The following is a 22,245-nucleotide window of genomic DNA, read 5'->3' on the forward strand; positions in this document are numbered from 1 at the left end:
ATCGATTTAATTTTTGTGACATCACAGTTACGTAATAAACGTAAAGGAATACGTCATTTGCCATGTAACTGCGCATTGCATTGTATGGCACAACGACACATGAACACGTCATCCACATTTCTTCCAGGTGCGCCCATATTTCGTGAAATTTTTTGAGTAGAAAAAATATTAATTTTGGCTTTATAAAACCAAAAAAAAGATAATAAGCGTAAACTTTTTTTTAAATTTCCATTTAACAATTGTGAATTGTTGAAAGTATGGACTGCCAAGTTTTTAACCCTACATCATATAATTTTAGTAAATTCTTTGAGCACATTAATTTACATATTTATTGTTTAACATATAAAAGTGGAAAAGTAGTCGTATAAATAATTTAAATAAAGCTAATTCAATTTAGATTTTAGAAATGTCACTACAATTTAAATAAAATTACTGTCGGCGGATATTCTAATGTAAGTGAATAAAATAAAAATGTAAAATAAAACATTAAAATTTCATTTAAAAATGCAATTTAAGATAACTTTACCAATTAAAATTCAAAGTAAGAATTTATGTTTATTCAAAACAATTGATGAATTGTCGTTTAAATTAAGAACAGCAGTTGTAAACAACTAAATTGATTCAAATTTAAATAGACAAAACTTGAGAATAAATTCATTGTATCATTATATAACAGTAACACAGTTTTTAGAAGTCTGCTAAATCAAGACGCTGGTCCAGCTCATTGTAGGATTCAATTACGTTGTAACCATCGTCCGTAAGTGTAAAGACATCGTCATGTGTTACATAGCTGCCATACCCTGCTAACTCTAAACTAACTTCATTCTTGTATTTTTCCAGTTCTTCAAAAGAATCTTTGTCGGAGGAATTGATCAGTTCTATCTTCCACACTGCATAAGGACTGAGCATCAAATCGCCATTTCGAATCTTGTTGTAAACAGCATTGCTGCGAACGCATTCTCCTGTGGCACTCTTCTCAAGAGAATAATAAATGGTTTGACTGCCGCTCGTGATTAAGTAAATCTTATCATTGAACCTGAAGTAGGAATATCCCATATGGGTTGCCGATATATCATATCTCTTCAATGCCTCTCTTAGCCGAGATTGGGAAGATTCGCATCTCAGTGTAAACTGAAAGTCGATGCAATTGAATTTAATTGCTTGTTTATAAGCTGGACATTTCTTTACATCTGCCTTGAGCACGACTTCCCGGCCAGATAAGAGTTTCGACAATACATTTCTGTATTTTTCGTTCTCCCATATAAAAAAGGGTTTAGTAGAAAGGTTACCACTGCTGAATTCTCCGTAATGAAGATGTTTGTCTTTTTTCATCACTGATGCCTTGTATAAATCCACTTTCCTTTTCATATATTCGACGTGGGACATAGCTGTAGACATTAGATTTTCTACCGTCTTCTCTCGTTCAAGAAAAGAAGGGAGCATCGATTTTTCCAGATAGTTCTCAGAAAATGGGAAAACCCATTGATTGAATGCATGTAAGGCTGTCTTATATTGCGTCAAGATTAAGTTCGATTTTATTGCAAAGTCCAATCGGTGCAAGGCCTTTGCCGTTTCACTGTCGCTGATATCAGTGTTGCACACAGCGTCAGAGCTAATGTCAGCAATGTAGTCGGCTAACGTTTGTTGCTCTTGGTAATGCTGTATACGGTCATATATACTGATTAAGATATTCATAACTTCTTGTAACATATCAACACAACGTACAATAGCGCTTTCTGCCTTGAATCCACGAGTTAACGCTTGAATGTGCAACTGCACATTTTTTAAGGTCCTTTGAACATGCCATTTAGTTATGTCAAGTGTTACAAGAGATTTTGAATCCAGTTTGCTTCCTATGTTATAAAGAGAATTTTCAACGACATTTAGCATTGGAGTTATGGAAGAATAAATTCTTTCTTCGTATAATTTAAGACAATGGAGTTTGTCTTCTGCTAGTTGGACAGCGTTTGATATTTTTTCAATCTTAGCTCTGTCACTTTCACTTTGGAAAAAAAGCATAATCGAGTTGAACTGGATCAAGTTCTTCAATTTCCGAATCACCTGTAAAGAAGTTTGATTGTCTGGCTGACATTCGAGCATTTCTTCTTCTTTTTTTAATTCTTGCTTTAATTCATCTTCTAATGCTTTTACTTCCTGAAATCCAACACCTTCATCGTTATTTGGATTCTGAATGTTTTCTATCTTCTTCCGTATATCGTGTAATAAATCAGGATGCTCTTCTGTTTCTTTTAAAACTTCTTCCGCCACTTTGTTGAAGCATCTCAGTGTTTCTTTTTTAAAAGCTTTTAGTTCATTTTCTATAGCATCAAGATCTGGCATGGCACTAGAAATTTGGCCTAAATGTATGTCTTTGTTGTCTGGCACCAATGATTCCCCGACTGACGTGACTGTTTCAATCACCGAACTAACAACTTCCCCAACAGGACCAAGAAACTGGATTCCTTTAGCTACGAATTTTAAAGCACTGAATGCATGTCTTATAGCCAGTGTGCGTTCTAACTCTTCCCTTTTCGTAATCATAGTTTGAGTTTGATTTTTTGTCTTTTCCTGTAATCGACTTGTTTCTTCAATCAGCAAATGTATTTTGTCATTAATCTGCTCGCTTATATTATCAAATTCAGGTAATATTAATTTTGTGATAAAATACTTAGCCTCGTCGATTCTTTTTTCGATTAGATTCTTGAAATCTGTTTTGAACCTACTTCTCAAAGAGATTTTGTTGAATACCGTTTGTAAGTTTTTTGTAACTTCTATATCTTTTTTCAGCACATCCAAATAGTTGCCTATATCAATTATTAAATTCGTTTGAGATTTATCTCTCAGAAAGTGGATCCTACTAAGAACGGTTGTTTGTAAATATTTAAGAACTTTTGAGAGCTCTTTGGCATTCTCTGAAATTTCGATTCGTTTTTTGTATTTGGTTATTCTATTTAATATTGACTGGTAGAAAGGGACAAAATCTATCTGTTTCCTTAGTTTAAAATATTCGTCTTCTAAACCTAGTACTTCGTCAATCAATCCAAAAACGCTATAAAGGCTTTCGATTTTATCATTGTCATTCAGGAGACCAATAAACTGAAGCACAGAAACTTTTTTAAAAGGAATTTTTAAATTTTCTATTGCGTACCTTTTATACATATTAATAATTTTGAATGGTTCAGATACAGCCTTTGATGGTTCTGGAATTATCAATCCTCTACTGTTCTCCCCATCGGTGCCATTTTTTCCAGCTGAAGCACGAGTCTCTGTAGGTTCATCAACCTGGCGCACCCATTCAGTCATGCGCCGCCCACTGAAAATACCTAATGGCTGCAATCTAAGCTCAGCAGTCTTCTCCTGTCCATTTTTGCCACCACTTCCTCCTCTTCCGCCTCTCCCACCCACGCCATTTCTTCCTTTGTTCGCACATATCGTTATTCTCGAATCTTTATTTAAATCATATAAGAAAGCATTTCCGGGATTCCCTCCTCTACCTCCTTTTCCTCCATCCCCTCCATTTCCTCCAATTTTCCCAGGCGAACCAAAAATTCTAAAACGTGCATTTTCTGTAAGTCCAGCAAATACAGTATAATTGAGCCATTCAGAGGTTTTTTCGCAAAAAAAGCCTTTGATTCTGGTCGTTCCATCGCCGTCACTGTTTGGTAAGTCATCATCTGTCAGGTAATCGACACTTTTTCCGGATTCTCCGTCTTGCCCATTTCCACCATGCTGACCCGGACCGCCATTCCCACCATTGACAGTAACAGTCAAGTTGGCTGCATTGACAAAGAATGCGCCAATTCCGAAGAAATTTCCTCCTGGTTTACCTGGCATTCCTGGTTTTCCGTCTTTACCCTTTCTTCCAGAAGCAATACCATCTTCAGCTTCATCTTCAGAATGTGGCTCGCCATCGATACCGTCCAAATGAATGGTTCTAGTTCCTAAGATTTCCCATTTCGGAGATATGATTCTTAATTCCAGTCCGGGAAGCGATATGTCTTCATCAATAAATATCGTCTTCAAAGCAAAGATGTGCAAGACTCTGTACACACCAGACTTTAGAGCAGCTTTCTTATACCTCTCAACGTGAGTTAGAATCTCTCTTACAATAACATAATCTGCTCTAATAAATATTGAAGGCTCTTCAAAGCGTATATCTGCTGTATGTTTCAAAGTCATATCAAGTATCTGATTTAACTTTTCTAATCGCAATTCTGTTAACTCAACATGTTTTGCATTATCGGACGCCGCGATATTATATTTGGCTATATTTTCAACAAATTGATCGAAGTTGCTTTTTGTTACTACAATTCCTTGAGGTTTATTTGCTTCTCCCCAGTCGTCAATGTTTGTTACGTTGTATTTTTCTCTGTTATTTTGAATTTCGTATTCCGAAAATTTAGAGTACAAGTCATCTAAAAACGTGTACCATATTTTAGATTCATTAAGATGAATGGCTACACTCTCAAGCTGATTCCTCCATGTGGATGGTTCGAAATTAATTTCCGTCTCACTGATAGTCTTTAAGAAAATTAGATTCTTCTCTTGCTGTACGATATTCAAGGCACTGTCTTTCGGTAAATTAACATCGATGTCTCGTGTGATGTCACGGATTATTTTTAGTAGTTCCGTTGCACTCTTAGCGTGTTTTGTTTCTTCGATAACTTTTAAAATTGCATCGGGGCAAAGATTTAAAATTTCAAAGATTTCTCTCATATCCAATCGCTTCGCCTTTTCATCTAACTGGTTTATCAATGCTTTTGCAATTTGATAAAAGTCAGATTCTATTTGCTTGAGGATCTGAGATGCAATGGCATCGATATCTTCTTGAAGACTTTTTCTTTCAGAAGACAGATAAACATCAACTTCTCGGAATAATTCGTCCCATGGTCTCACGCTGAATTTTCTGTCACTCACAACTTGTAAAAAATTGAAATACTTTCCCTGGTTTTCGATATTTAGTAAGTATTTTTTCGACATATCAATATCCAAGTCACTCATGAACGAATTTATTTTTCGCGCTAAATCTTCCGGGTTAGTCACACTTGCCAAATCCTTCACTAGACCCGGAATGCTGCAATACCCGTCTCTCAGACGAGTTGAAAGCTCTTTTGCTTGACGTATATCAGCACTGAAACATGTTTTAGTAATACATGATTTGAGAGTGCTTCGTATTACGTTTACTAATCTGCAGTAGTATTCTTTAAATTCTTCTTTCACTTTACACAGACGGGACCAAACATTTCCGTTAATCTCTTCCACTAAATAATGAATATCGTTTTTGCATTTTTCGGATACTGTGTAGCCGAAATCCTTCTGTTCTTTTTCAGAAAATGTAAGATTCTTATGAATTAATCTTTTTACGTTCTCTTTTTCATCCTGTAGTAAGGAAATTTCACTCAGAGGTCCTGGTTGGTCGGGCCTTCTAAAAAGTCCTATTCTCGCATATTGTCCTCTGTCTCTAATCAACAATATTGAGATGAATTGCACTGCAGCTTCATACAGCTCCCTGTCTTCCGAGGGACCTTCTTGAAGTTTTGCTTCCAAGTCTTGCCTAACTTCATTTAAAAATTTAGCAACGGCTACGATAACTTTATTGCTTTCGACTAAAATGAAAGAATTATCTTGTTTCACGTAAAGATTATCCACTTTTGTAATGATAAGAGCTATACTATTTTTGAATTTTTCAATGTTTTTAATGAAATCGGCAGCATGTTTTACCAGTTTCATAAAATTGTGTCGGTCAACACCTTTCCTCACTGATGGATAGTTTATAACGAAGATGAGCTTAACACTTTCCGCAAAGTCCACTATCTTCTTAATGAAGTACGTCGTTGCTATATCGTTACTACTATCTCTTGTGTCATTGAATCCAGGGCAATCATAATAAGGAACGTTTGTTTCAGTGTCCACCAACAGCTGAGGATACACCGTTTCGGATGTTATTGTGGAACTGGCTGTTCCATTGATATCTTCAATTATGTATTCACCAGTATCTTCTTCGGTTTCTTTCGCAATTAGTTTAGTGCCGTCGCCAGTGATCCATTGAGTAAACTTACTCTTGCCATTTCCCGTGTCTCCTAAGATCAAGACTACTTTCTTAAAGTGATCGTGCATTTGAATTTCTTTTTCGCCACTTTTCAGAAGTGCAAAAGTCTTCTTTATGAGAGTTTCTTTATCTTTTGAGGAATCTAAGTTTTCACTAACAGGCATCGTTGACAGCAAGTTTAAATTTCTGACAGAAAAGGAACTAGCATCATCTTTCGAATGTTTTTCTCACTCGCTTTGTTTTAGTAGCTACAGCAGAAAACCGCATGGGATTTGGCTAGTAGACACCAAAATTTATTTTATATCCTTATTTCACCGCCAAATCAGGATTTATCTGCACCTGGAATAAAAAGAAGGACATATAATTTCTCAATTGGCAGTAAAATCAAAAAAATGCGTTTGGATTAATTTATATTAACATAATTTTCTTTCTCTTGTAACACATAAATATTGCATAATATTGTATAACATTGCTCAGTATTGTAAAGTATTGGGGAATATTGATTAATACCATATAATATCGCACAATATTGGAAAATATTGTGAAATATTGATTAATATAATATAATATCACACAATAATGTAAAATATTGTAGAATATTGATTAATATCATATAATATCTCACAATATTGTGTAACAGACTGCTACCTGAGTTACTAAATATTTTTAGATTAGAATTAAAAATGGAAAAGAAGAGAAATAATATGAATTTATTGTTAATTGCAACTATAATGTAAAACAGTTTAAAATTTTGCACAAAAATTAATAAGTGAGCCTTACATTCTAGGGATGACGAATATTTTACGAGCGGTTATTACGTAACCAATATCATAAAGTCACAAATACCAGTGATCAATATTTTTCAAAGAGGAGTGTGATTCAAATCCTTGATACGATTTTACTGGTGATATTTCGATTACAGGTTTTGGATCACGATAGAAAGTAACAATCGGTACGACCTGTCCAATGGAAGCTCTCGAACAAAACAGAGAAGGAGAAATCTGTGAATGGATTGAAAAGTGAACGGACCGGTTATTCTTGGAATTATCGTATCATTGAATTGCATATCACTGGAATTTATCGGAGCGGTGACTTCACTGGAAAGTGTGGAGTCTCCGCTCCACTTCATGAGATTGACCTTGACTTTCCGATACTCGCATTTGATGATGCACTATTCCACACAAATCATTTTTAATTGCTTGTGACATGACTTTTCATATATTCTGTTTACTGCTGGCGCCATCTACTAGTAGATTATAGAACTAAAATAAACATTTTAAAGAAATGACATATACATTTAATTCATATTTTTCAGAAAATAGTTTACTCTAATAAAGAAATTAAATAAATTGTTTTGAAAAAAAATCAAATTTAAGTCGTAAGTTGAGACAGATAAATTAATTCAATCACATGTTACTTAAATTAGTAAATTAAGTATTAATTACAATTAAAACATTTTATATTTAATATTAAGAAATAATTTATAACTAATAATATGATTGAAATAACAAATATTTGGAACAAATATTTAAAAATAAAAATAGCAAAAATTTTTTTGTTATTCAAGAAATCGTGTGTTATGCATCTCTAATACATTCTGCGATGGTAGTAAAACATTTCAATCTAAAGTGTGCCCGTTCTAATCGCGGCAACATAATTTGTTTTGAAATAGTTAGAAATGGATGTATCTATCACATTAGAAAAATGCTTTAATTGACGAAAAAATAATATTTCCTACTGTCTGAGTCATCATATATTTATTTTAAGTCAATCAACAACCGCATCATACAACGGATCTCACACGCTGATTGCAGATCTCCCTAGAGCTGGCCATTCAAACAGTCTAAAATTGTCTTCGTAACTCATTCAGATTTAATCGCACAAAATTGGGACATTTTTTGTTTAAAGGGTTAATATTTCAAGATAGTGTTATTAAATGTGACTAATAGGACCAAGTAATTCCATAAAAATTTAAACTTCGTACTTTTTTCGCAGTGCAGTTAGCAAATCAGACAACAAGATATATATATATATATGTAGGACTGGGTGGAACAAAATGCCCATTCAATTCCATTTGGATCAGTGTCTAGGGTACTGATTAAGAAACTTTTAAAGTAAAACAAATAGTTTATTTACAGTAAACAAAATTAAAAGGACATTAACAATTAGGACGGGAAACATTATTTACATTTAGGTTAGAAGTAAAATATTTAGATGACACCAAGGGCGAAGCCTAACCAGATGTCTGCTCATAGCTAAGCTATGTAACGCCTCTCCTTCTCCGATCTGATCTGCTCTGCTCTGCTCTCGAGCTAATGCCAACAGCTCGCTTTTTCAAATTTATGGTCACGTGACCTAGCACTTTCGATTAGTAGAACCCGTGGTGCCATCTATTACAATACAATAAAACTAAATTGAATTGGATACATTCAGTATAACAGTGGAATGGTAATGGCCACTAATTAAAACTCTACAACTCGGCCAATCCTGATAGAACGATGACCTCATCGTTGTTTACATGCTGGCACTCAAAATTGACATTCAATTCCACTCGGCCAAACTGTTATTAAAAGAAACAAATTCAGAAATTCACTTTAAATACGTTGATTCTTAATAGAGAAGAACGTTACACTAGTAGTAATAATTTGCTAAATGCATAACTGGAAAAAAAATGTATAAAATATAAATGCACAATTTAAAGGAAAACACAGTTTACATAATTGTTGATAACTCAAGACAGAAGTTCACTACAAAAGAAAAATATAATGGACGGAGCATGGAAAAAAACATACGTGCACATTCATTGAACCACAATTATGTTAAAAGAATATAAAAATAGACATAAAAATGGAATACATTACAGAATAAAATACGGTTACTAACAATCGCCCTGATTTCGCTTTATTCAACCAGGTGAGTAAAATTTCATCATATCAGCTGACGACGTGGTCTGATTCGGACCTTCATGGTCGCCTATTTTTTCAACGTCGTACCTATCTTTTGGCTTTACTTTTATAATTTTATATGGTCCTAAAAATCTAGGTCTTAGCTTTAGTCCAGTCCCGAATTGAGTTCGTTGAATGGCTACTAAATCCCCTTTCTGATATACTGGAGCTTTCTTGCGCTTTTTATCATAGTTCTTTTTATTTTCAGCCTGTATATTCTGGATGTTTGCTTTTGCGTCTTGCCGAAGTAGATCTCTCTGTTCTTGTAATTCTTCTATTAATTCTTCCAACAGTAAGTCTCGTATTCGGAGATCTTCTTTATTCCTCATTGTGGTGCCAATTAACAGTTCAAAAGGTGTCCACTTGGTACTGCGGTTTGAGGTACTGTTAAGAACTCTCTGTAGTTTGTCTACATGCTTGTACCATTTTGTAGGGTCATCTATTGACAATTTGGTCAAGACAGGTATGAGGGTGCGATGCACTCTTTCTACTTGGCCGTTTCCTCGAGGTACACCTGTTGTTGTTTGTAAATGCTGGATATTCTCGTCGATACAATATTCACTAAAGGCTGTAGAGGTGAATGCTGATCCTCTATCAGTGATAATTCTCCTTGGATTGCCAAACGTTTTCTGTTGTAGTCTTAATTTGTCAAGTGCGTCCTCGGTAGAAGTAGATTTGACAGGGTATAGCCAAGTAAATTTGGTAAATGCATCAACAACTGTTAGGATATGTTGATATTTCTTGTTCGTGGATGGCATAGGACCTATAAAATCGACATGATAGGTACTTAGTGGTATATCTTCTTTAGGAATAGGGTTTAAAAATCCTTCTTTCTTCCCACTTTTCTTATTCGCTAGTATACATGATACACAGTTCAGGATTACATTTTGTACTCGTTTGGTTAGATTTGGAATAAAGAATTCTTGCTTGATGATTTCTTCGGTCTTAGTTGTTGAAAAGTGTCCCTTTTCATGAGCTAATTTGATTAATTCGGTTTGCATATCTCTTGGAACAACTATTAATTCCCGACCATTTTCATATTTATATAAAATTTCGTTTCTTTCGAAAAAATTTTCTTGATTAACACTGCCGCTGATGGCCGATCTGAAATTTTGGACATTTTCATCCTCTTGCTGGGCTCTTTTCAATCTTGCTGTAATAGTTTCGTTTGATATTACCGCTACCGGATTTCTGCTTAGAGCATCTACATGTTGCATTCTTTTACCTGGTCGATGAATAATTTCGTAGTCAAATTCTTCTAACTGAAGTGCCCATCTGGCTATTCGAGTGACTAAGTCCTTTTTATCCATAGTCTTTTGGAAAGCGGAGCAGTCTGTAACAATCTTGAAGTGATTACCTAAAAGGTAGGTGCGAAATTTCTTAAGTGCGGTGACAATGGCGAGGACTTCTAATTCGTAGCTACTATACTTTTCTTCCGCTGGAGAGGTTTTATGAGACATGTATTGGATCGGATGCAGTTTTCTATCTTCGCCTTCTTGCAGTAAAATGGCTCCATACCCATGTTGACTTGCGTCCGTATGTAGTTCTGTTTTTCTTCTTTGTCGAAATATATTTAACACTGGACCTTCTGTTAATATTTTCTTGAGCTTTTCGAATGCTTCAAATTGTGGCTGGTTAAACACAAATGGAGTATCCTTTCTAGTCAGGTCACTCAGTGGTTTTGCTATCTTTGAATACTGAGGAATGAACTTGCGAAAATAGCCGGTTAGTCCAAGGAAACTTTGAACTTGTTTGACCGTTGTTGGTACTGGAAATTTTTTTTACTGCTAACGTTTTCGCTGTTGACGGACGGATTGTCCCGTTTTCAACGATGTGACCTAAAACCTCTACTCTCTTCTGCAGAAATTGACATTTTTGAAATTTTATTTCTAAGCCAAATTTGGAAGCTACTTCAAACACTTTCTTTAACTTTTCGAGCCCTTCAATTTCGTCTTTAGCTGGAATTATTAAATCGTCCATGTAAATTATCACAATGCCTTTACGCATAAGTTCTCGGAAAATACTGTACACATACCTCTGGAACACGCTAGGACTGGTACTCAGACCAAAAGGTACCTTGTCGAATTCGAATTGTCCATCAGGAACTACAAAAGACGTGAAGTGTTTACAGTTTTCGTTTACGTCGACATGAAAAAATCCGTTTCTTAAATCAAGGGTAGTGTATACTTTAGCTTCTTGGAGTTTATTCAAAACGTCTTCTATTAACGGCAATGGGAAACGGTCTTTGATGAGCTTTTTGTTTAATTTTCTATAATCGATGCATAGCCTAGTAGTACCATCTTTTTTCTTTACTAATACGATTGGACTCGCGTACTCAGATGAGCTGGTTCTGATTATCCCTTGTTCTAACCATTCGTCGATTTGTTTATTCACTGCTTGATTCTCTGGAAATGAGAGTCTTCTTGCAGGTTGGTAGACTGGAATATCGTCCTTTAAAATAATTCTCATGGATACATCCGTACTCTCAGTTTTTTCTGGTTTGTAACTGGAAATTAGCTCCGATAATTCTTTTCTTACTTCTGGACTAGAAATGTGCTCTATTTCGATTTCATCTTTTGGTCTTGCCTCATATAGCTGTGCATGCATGGAAAATATTTCTACGTCTTCTCTTCTTCGAAATTTAACACCTTCTTTGGCGAAGTCAAGTGAGGCTTGTTCTAAGATGTCTGAACCAATAATTGCCTGAAAGTCTAAATATGACGTAGGCACCACATGCCATGTCAGAGAATATTTTTGTCCATCTAATTCGATATCTTGCCGAAATGACCCTTTTGTTTTGACTTGTGATTTTCCTAAACCAGATAATATAATCGTTTCTCTTGAGAGTTCTGAAGGTTTGATGATTTGTTTGCAAATATCTTCTCGGAGGAGTGTGACTGAACTACCAGTGTCGATTAATGCATAGAAAGTTTTGCTTCTTAAAGCTACTTTTCTTGTTCTCATTTTCTCTCGTGAAAGTTCAGAGCAAACTTGTACAATAGGCGCCAAAGGCTTATTAGTTTTCGTATTTTTTGGGTCGTCGTGGACAATCTACGCCAAAATGTCCTAGTGTCTGGCAGTAACAACAATTCACAGGTCTCCACGGTTTATTCTTCTCGACGCATGAGTTTCTATTTAGCTGCAAAGGTCTCTTCTCGAACTTGTTATTTCCATCCCGGAAATTCGCTGGTCTTCGTGGGTAATTCTGAAATTTATTTGCTCCTTGAACTTCATCTTTCCTTCTGAAGAATAGATCTGATGCTTTTGGTTTCAATGTCCTCCTGACATCGTCATATTGCTCGAACTTTCTCGCCACATCAGCAGGTGAATTTATGGATGACCACTCATCAAGAAAGTGATTCTGTAACTCTGGTGGTGCCTTCCGTTTCATCTGGTCAGCGATAATAAGTTCACGTAACTTCTCGTAGGTGTCTATTTTCAGCCCTGTTACCCATCCGTCAAAATAAGTCTGCAATTCATGATAGAAATCTTGCCATGTTTTCTCAGGAGCTTTTTGGTGTGAAACAAACAACTGTCGTAGTTTCTCCGGTGACAACTTGAATCTCTGTAACAACAGATTCTTCACATGTTCGTAATCGTTCGATTTTTCCTCAGGTTCTCGAGCAATTAAATGAGCAATCTCCAGAGGAATTAATCCTAGTAGCTTCTGGACCCATTGCTCTTTTGGCAATAACGCCAAATTGGCATGGTGCTCAAATAGCGTTAAATTTAAACTTATGTCATCTTTCATGTTGAATCGGTGGAACATCTCTTGCGAAGCCTTATTCGTTATTGAAGTATCTGCCGAGTTCCCATGACCAACATTTCTTTGAGCTTGGATTCTCAACTTCTCAAGTTCGTGCTCACGTTCCTCCTTCCGCAATCGCTCTTCTCTTTCGTTTTGTTTTTCTACTTCTGCTAGAAGTCTGTCCTCAATGATACTATCTAACATCACTTTGGCATCTTCCTCATCATAATCTTCGCTTTTCAAAATCAGATCTTTAATTTTGGGTTTCGTCAAGTCGGATTCAACAGATACGCCGAATTGTTTCGCGAGAGCAATTAAATCTTCTTTCTTGCCTTTTAGTAAGAAAGCCATTTTGAGAGAAAAAGGGACCTGGTGCCAAATCAAAGAACTGTATTAATTTTGAAACGTATCCAAAATTCTCTATGCTTTGGCGTATTCAATTAAATGCCAAATTAGATTAGTTTCGCTTCAACTTGAAATTAAAAATTAATCTTTGGGAAATTTAAAACCAATTCTTTAAAACTATATCTCAAAATGCACAAATTAGTTTTAAAACAGTTCCACTCTGAAATTATAGATTGAAAAAAATGACACTGATAATAACTTTCAAAATAATGCTAGTGACAATAAAACAATTGTAAAGTAGAAAAGCCCAAAATTACATCAAAATAAAAGCAAAATTCAAAATTAAATCAAAATATAAGCAAAATTCAAAATTAAATCAAAATAAAAGTAAGATTCAAAATTAATTCAAAATATAAGCAAAATTCAAAATCAATTCAAAATATAAGCAAAATTCAAAATTAAATCAAAAATATTGTTCGAATTTAAACCGAAAGTGAATGAATTATCTACAATATTGATATATAAAACAAATATTTTTAACAATTCAACTGGTTTCCTTAATTCAAAATGCTATTGGAATGAATAGAAGATAAAATACTTTATTAGAAAACCATGATTAACTTTCAGCAATAAATTTCAAATAGTAAGAATATCGGATATTTCATTTGAGATCACAAGTAAAATATAAAAAAAAAAATCTCTTTCGTTAATATTCATTTATGCAGCTAGGAAAAATTATTTGAATATCAGTTAAGTTTCCTTCAACACGATATATATAGACTTTCATTTCGTTTTTAAGGATATCGGAATGAATAAATACCCGTACAAAAATATAGCATAAAATAATATACACAAATAATAAGAAAAAAGATTTCATACAAGTGGAACTCTTGATTTGGACTCTGGAATCCTAAGGCGCGCCACTCGAGGTCATTGCCCTGCCGTTGATTCGGCGATTGGAAGGGAGGAAGGAATGAGGTTTGTTTTTCCGGCGTATGCTCCTGAACGGATTCTTAGCTTGTGCCAGGTTAACAAAAATCAAACTCGAATATCAATCAATAGAAAAACAGAATAGTGCATACAAATTTCAAAAAAAAAAACAAGTTAAATTCAGAACTCAAAACAGAAAAAATATTTTTTTTTTCAATAAAATAATAATTTTTAATTAATCAATAGTTTACTTATAATTAATTTCCCTACGTTTATTATAGAATAGACACTTCAAAAACAAAACTGAAATCTGTTACTATACACATCAGCAAACACATTAATGAAGCTGAAATTTTTATACACAACAGTTATCAATGGATTTAAACAAATGGATTGTTACATATATTTAGATAAAAGGAACTGGAGAGCGTCAATAGATTACTTTCAGGTCGGCGATTCAATTCTGGAACGTAGACAAAATATTTCAAAGTACTTACGCGAATCTTGCTCGGTAGCTGTATGCGACGACACAACGTTTTATATTTTACTCGGCGGTGCACACTTCTTTTCGGTGTTTCGATAATTTTTCCGTTGATGATGCTTTCCAGGTAAGATTTTTTGACTGATGATGCTTTTGAGACACAATTTTTCCACTGATGACGCTTTTGACATTTGATATGCAAGAACACACATTCTTCCGTTGCACAGGTGGGAACCCTTCCGTTGTATACTTATTTGAAGAGGAGACTGGATGCTGGAGTTTTCTTTAACGATGATTCAAAATCCCGGCCGAACCCCCAAGTTTGTAGGACTGGGTGGGACAAAATGCCCATTCAATCCCATTTGGATCAGTGTCTAGGGTACTGATTAAGAAACTTTTAAAGTAAAACAAATAGTTTATTTACAGTAAACAAAATTAAAAGGACATTAACAATTAGGACGGGAAACATTATTTACATTTAGGTTAGAAGTAAAATATTTAGATGACACCAAGGGCGAAGCCTAACCAGATGTCTGCTCATAGCTAAGCTATGTAACGCCTTTTCTTCTCCGATCTGCTCTGCTCTGCTCTGCTCTCGAGCTAATGCCAACAGCTCGCTTTTTCAAATTTATGGTCACGTGACCTAGCACTTTCGATTAGTAGAACCCGTGGTGCCATCTATTACAATACAATAAAACTAAATTGAATTGGATACATTCAGTATAACAGTGGAATGGTAATGGCCACTAATTAAAACTCTACATATATATATATTTGTATTACTTAAAGCATTTATCCAGTTGACCCTAAAATATTTATTTTACACTGCATCATATTTTCATCTGTACTTTTGCAAAAAATTCTGTGTCTTACATGCATGTTTTTAAACATGACAGGGTTGATATTAAAGGCACACAAATGCTTATAATATATATAATATATAATTACTACTTACTGTTTAATATATAATTACTATATATTAAAAAATAAAAATTGTAAAATAAAAAATAATAATAAAATCTTAATGCATTATAAAAGTACGTTTTTAAAAATTCTTTTAAAACAGTTTATTTTTATTTTCTCATACAAGTAGTATAGAAAAAATATAGTAATCGTCAAAAACCTGGAAAGCGAGGCTTTGACGAATTTCCACGGTTTAGATTTCCCTGAATTCGAAAAATACATTTCTGGAATATGTCTGTCTGTCTGTGATAAAAATAATTTTAAGAAAAAGCTCTGAGCTAGACGATTGAAATTCGGTATACGGTCTTTGCACCAAATTTGCAGATTTTATCAAATTTTGAGTAAAATCTATTCAGAGGAAGTCCTTCTGTCTGGTTCTTCGAATATAAGTTAACACGAATGAGTACATTTCCGGAATACTTCGTCATTCCTTGACCTTGATTTCCATCCTATTAGATACTTTTTCGTTCAGTTTTTTTTCCACTGTATGTGAATATCGTGTCGTTTCTGATCTTATTATTTCATTTTAATTTAGTCTGCAAGTAATCTGAGTTTATTTTATTGTTAAATGTAACCATTCCCTCGTTTCATCATTCCTCTCACCCCTACTTTTAATGACTTAAACCCATCCTAACGCATGCGCAAAAGAGCGGAGGGTTTCAGAATCTGTTCGCAAACACAATGAAGATGTATAAGAATAATAACGACAAAATAGAGATGTATAATCCACGATTTTTTTAATAACAAATTATTTTGCTATTGTTATTTTTAAATATTCGTTGCAAATATCTGTTATTTCTTTCATATTATTAATTAAAAATTATTATTTATTATTAAATATAAAATTTATTAATTGTAATTAATACTTAATTTATTATTTTAAGAAACGTATGATTGAATTAATTTATCTATTTCAGCTTACTTTTTAATTTTAATTTTTTTCAAAACTATTAATTTTATTTATTTATTGTAATAAACCATTTTCTGAAAAGTTGAATTAAAAAAAAAGTCATTTCTTTAAAATTTTCACTTTAGTTCTATATTCTGCCAATAGATGGCGCCTGGAGAGTGAACGGATGTTAGAGGCAATTAGAAATGATCTTCATGGACAGAGATGCATAATCCGCAATTTTTTGAATAACAAACAATTTTGCTATTGTTATTTTTAAATATTTGTTCCAAATATTTGTTATTTCAATTATAATATTAATTAAAAATTATTACTTAGTATTAAATATAAAATTTATTAATTGTAATTAATACTTAATTTACTAATTTAGTAACGTGTGATTGAATTCATTTATCTATTTCAGCTTACTTCTTATATTTGTTTTTTTTTTCAAAACTATTTATTTAATTTCTTTATTGGAGTAAACCATTTTCTAAAAAATTTAAATTAAATATATATGTCATTTCTTTAAATTGTTTACTGTAGTTCTATATTCTACCAATAGATGGCGCCAGCAGTAAATGGACTATATGCAAAGTCAGGTCACAAGCAATTAAAAAGGATTTGTATGGAATAATTTGTATGGAATATCGGAAAGTCAAGGTCACTCTCATGAAGTGGAGCGGCGACTCCACACTTTCCAGTGAAGTCACCGCTCCGATAAATTTCAGTGATATGCAATTCAATGATACGATAATTCCAATAACTGGTCCGTTCACTGTTCAATCCATTCATAGATTTCTCCTTTTCTGTTTTGTTCGAGAGCTTCCATTGGACAGATCGTATCGATTGTTACTTTCCAGCAAAATCACCGCTCCGGTAAATTTCAGTGATATCGTATCGATTGTTACTTTCTATCGTGATCCAAAACCTGTAATCGAAATATCACCAGTAAGATCGTATCAAGGATTTGAATCACACCTCTCTTTAAAAAGTATTGATCACTGGTATTTGCGACTTTTTGATATTGGTTACGTAATAACCGCTCGTAAAATATTCGTCATCCCTATTCATGGGATTGTCAAATGCGAATATCGGAAAGTCAAACGGCGCGGTTATCATAGCGGAGCGGTGACTTCACAGTTATGAACACTTTCCTGTGATAGCTCAACTTTCAGTAATATGCGATTCAAAGATACGATAATTCTAAGAATAACCGGTCTGTTCATTTTTTAACCCATTCACAGATTTCTGATTGAATTCTTGTTTGAGAGCTCCCATTTGACAGATCATATCGATTGTAACTTTCTATCGTGATCCAAGACCTGTAATCTAAATATCACCAGTAAGATCATGCCAAGGATTTGAATTACACCACTTTTTGAACAGCATTGATCACTGGTATTTGTGACTTTTTGATATTGGTTACGTAATAACCGCTCTTAAAATATTCGTCATCTCAACGATAAAAGTGTATTATGTTGATATTCTACCGGCCAGACCGTTTGATTTAGAATACCAAATTTGGCACATATATGCTTTGGAGGAAAAGAATGTGCACCTCGAAATTTTTTTGAAATTTTAATTAATTAAATTTAAGCGAATTCTTGTCGTTTTTCCGCGATAATTTCCAAAACTCTTACAGTACAAAAATAATTTTTACACCGTCTTTAAATTCCACACAAAAAAAAAATTAATGATACTAATTTAATTGCTGTAACTTTTTTTAGCTTAGAATTAATTAACTTTGCAATGTTGCGCAGACATTTTCATCGTTGTGAATGAAACGTTGTTTTCGTTGTTGTTTCCACCATATGTTCTGGGTGTTTTCTTCCATTGTTGAAAATGAAGCTACAAAAATTTGGCTTACTTTTCCAAATTAAATTGGTTACTTTTTAAAGCACGCTTCAAGTTTTTTTAATTATGTGGAATTATAACTAACGTGTAACTTCATACAAAACAATGATAAAGTATTTTTTAAATTCACTCATTTTTTTAACTTTTTTATGTTATTGCTTTTTTAGTTTGATGGGATGTTTTTTCCTGAAGTAAGCAGATTTATTTTTTAATGAACCATACAAATTTTTATAAAATTAATCCTCTGATATATCATGAAATGTATTCGATAATACATCCACTACTTCAATGTTGAATGTTTATTATTTCTGGTTTATTTTTGTCGTTTTTTTAAGAAAGTTTATCCATCTAGCAAGCATATAAGTAAATAAGTTGAAATTTAATCACTTATCTTCCAAAACTAAAATTCAAATTTTACATACAAAAATATGAAATAGAGAGTCATATAATACAATAAATATGATTGTAGAAATCTTCTGCAATAGTATAAGTTTCGTCATTTTCAAATTTTGAAAAATAATTTTATTTAAGAAGTTATTAAGAGTCAGTTACCAACAAAAGTTTCAATTGAAATTTTAAGCTAATTAATATTTCCGAATAACCAACAAGTCACTAAAGATTGCTAGTAAAGAAATAAAGAACTTAATGGGTATATAAGAAACATAATAAATAAAATAGAAAAACAATTATTTCCTGCTTATTATGACAAAGAAACAATACTGTATATGAAACAATTTAGAGAAAATGGCGATACCTATTATCCACTTTAGAAAAACAAAAAGAAAGTTATTTTATATCATAAGATAAAAATGAAGATCATATGTGCCTAATGAAAAATGAAATTTACGTGTGTGGATCTTTAGATATGTCTATTGCATTAAAACAGCACTTTTATGAATTTATTTTATTAATTTGAATGATTCTAATTTTAAATTATTCGAAAATTTATTTAGATGAAAATTTCCGCATGGAGGTAATTGAAAACATAATAATCTAGTGGAATGCAATGTTTGTTCTTTATATCAAGGACATAGGATTCGTGGGGGGGGGAGAGCAAAACAAATAAATATCTGATATGTGCTGCCATCTATAGTTAACTACAGACATTAATAACAATGCAATGAAGAATGTGAATCAATAATTTTTGATTAATGGATAGATACCTGAATAGCCACAAAATTTTAGACGGCAACAACATCATCAACAAATATAAACTATTTCTAGGCGTATCTAATGACCATTAGCAAAAATATTCACTTTAAAATGAGCATAAGAAAGGTTAAAGACTAAACGATGAGTATTTTGTAAATAAATTGTTATAAGAAATTAATAAAATGATTGCGAATAAAAAATTTTCATATTTTCTTATCTGCATTTGTATTAAATCCATCCACTTCTGTATTTTCTAAACAGGTTCGCAATTCGGTAATAGCAATTAATATTTTTAACACATGCTAATTTTATACAAAACTGATTCCGATTTAAATTATTTGCTTACTTAAGAGTTCTTTGTTGAAAGATATTTTATTACGAGTTGAAATAATAAAAAGTAAATTATGGAAATAATTACTTATTAAATATTCAGATACAGTGAAAAATCAATGTTAAAAAATGAAAATTTAAGAATTAGAAAAAATTATACCATAAATAACACATTATATATAACTGTAAAAATTTCATGTACTTATGACAACATCTTACCTAAAAAATATTTAGAATTTCGATCCCATCAGTAAGTTTAGTGGCAAGAATCAAATAACAGAAATTCTGAAATTCAACTAACATCCACATACTTGGTATAACAACTAAACACTGACAGACTTTGAAAGTCTTCCTGAATAAATCTATTATCAGAGAAGTGCCCGATAATTTCGTCGTTTATCTTAAAATGATAAAAAAGGAAAGTGGAACTAAACGGAGTAAAACCTTTTTTGTTATTCATAAACGGTAGGAATATGAAAGAGGGAATTTCCGATTCTTCTCGAGATTACTTTCACCATTAAAAAGTGTTAGTTTAATATTTTTAGTTTACAATGTAAAAAGAAGAGAAAGCACTATTATTATCCAAAAAATTCGACAAATAAATTTTAATGAGCCTCTTATTTTAGACTTCTCTGCAATTTAAAAAATCAAATGCTTAAAACAGTACTCAGAAATTTTTTGTTTTCCCCTATCATGAAAAAGATATACGAAATTAGCTTTGGTAGCAGAATTTTATATTGCTAACATGAAAAACCATTTGAGGGTTAGCCACTCAAATCTGGATAAAGAATTCCCTGTTCATATATAGAATAAAAGAAGAAATGCTTGAACAGCACTCATGGGCTAGTAATAATAGAATAAAAATACCGCATAGTTTCAATGAGTAGAAAAAGAAAAATCCTTCAATAAATATGGAATTAAAGATGCAGTTTTTAAAACAGTAGAATTTTTGAACTTGTATTCAAATATTTTTTTATAGAATTCTCCCCAAATATAAAACACTCTACTAAAAAGCATCATTTTCTTTTTTCAGTTTCAGTAGCTTTACCAGTAATCAGGTAAGTTGCAATCATTGAAAATTATTGCTTTTCTTGATTACGCAATAATTTATTTGATAATGAAGATTGTTGCCTGGATGAAAGGACTTGAAGACACATGTTGTCTTTTATATGGCTTGTTGGTAACATCAACAACAAAAAGCACTTGATTACGCCTAGTGTAGCAGGCCTAGAGAACTACACTTTAATTTGGCTGGAACCGAAATCCAACTCCCCCTAACATGAGTCAAATTCGCTTCTACTGGAAAAGAAAATATATCATCAGCAGCGAGACCACGTGGTATTTACATGATTGGCAGCTGGCTCCGCCCAACAAGACCACGTGGTTAACTGTATTCTTAGCAGTCATTATTTTAGTATCTTTATTTCTTTCTCCGCTTTATATTTTTAGGATCATCAAACTTTATCGCACATAAGCTGTCTAATATTCTTCGGTTATGCTTCTTTTGACAATATTTCACTACTGTTCAACAAGAACGTTGAAAAAATATGCTACAAAATACGTTATTGAAAATATCCGAATAAAATAATGTACGACATTTTTGTATGATCTAAAGTGCATTTTTTTGGCTATTTCGCTATCAGTGAACATATGGGAAAGTATTTTCGATATATCGTTGAATGCATTAACTGACGAATGTGACGCAACAGCTTTTAATGCTCTTAAGTTCTGTTTTCGATTACTATTCTTGAACAAAAAAAGGTGGAAATTGGCTTATTTTCAAATTTGATGTTTTCGGTCTTAACTTGTCATCTTCTCCTGTCTTGTATTCCGTTTAGTCCGATATCAACGACGGCTATTTTTAACTAGCAGATAATTTTGTGCGTCTTCCATTCTTGGTATGACAAGTAAATGTCTGTTTTCCTATACTACTTAAACTTATAAGCTTTTTACAAAGGGAGCAGTACACAACAAATGGATTTTAGCGGAATTTCTCCCAATTCGGTGAAGTCAGAATTCATATTTTTAGCCGTTTGTTGTTGCATCTAATGGCACTTGTCATACACAAGCACGCTGACAAAGCTAGCGATTTTAAGCCGAGAGAGCGTCTCTTGTTTCAATAACGCCAACTAGGGCCAGGGTTACGTCTTAGCTACTCTCGCGCCAGAACCCTTTTTAAGGGGGGGGACTTCATTTGTGCATTTAATTCGCTCACTCACCTGAATCGGAGAATGATCACCTCGGAATCAGTACCACCAGTGGTATTGTCTCAACTTGGAGGACTTCGTGACCACAACAGATTTATACGTACACCAGCTACCGCATACACGGGGGGAGGCTTCGTTGGAAAGGGTTCGAACTCATAATCCAAGGGATGCGAATCCATCGCCCTGCCAATCAAGCTATCCCGGCCTATTTTTATTCCTCAACTCCGTATTAAATACATTTAGCAGTAGTGGCCATTATTTAAAAAAGTTCTCTAATCTACTCTGATGAAGATCACAATTTCTCAAATAATAAACAAACCATTCAATAAACTGACGTGTGAGTGACTAA

At 33.3% G+C, this 22,245-nt stretch overlaps 1 protein-coding gene across 1 annotated transcript; it reads right to left on the reverse strand.

Moving 5' to 3' along the window:
• Nucleotides 1-541: 541 nt before the first annotated feature.
• On the reverse strand, nucleotides 542-20,004 carry LOC129957362 (uncharacterized). Its single transcript, XM_056069651.1, has 2 exons — nucleotides 19,909-20,004; nucleotides 542-6,388 (listed from the first exon to the last, which is right to left on the reverse strand). The coding sequence occupies exon 2, from the start codon at nucleotides 6,211-6,213 to the stop codon at nucleotides 688-690; it is 5,526 nt and encodes a 1,841-aa protein (XP_055925626.1). The 5' UTR covers nucleotides 6,214-6,388; nucleotides 19,909-20,004; the 3' UTR covers nucleotides 542-687.
• Between the last annotated feature and the right edge of the window lie 2,241 nt (nucleotides 20,005-22,245).

The sequence above is a fragment of the Argiope bruennichi genome, chromosome 11 (genome assembly GCF_947563725.1).
Source record: "Argiope bruennichi chromosome 11, qqArgBrue1.1, whole genome shotgun sequence".
Taxonomy (NCBI): Eukaryota; Metazoa; Arthropoda; class Arachnida; order Araneae; family Araneidae; genus Argiope; species Argiope bruennichi.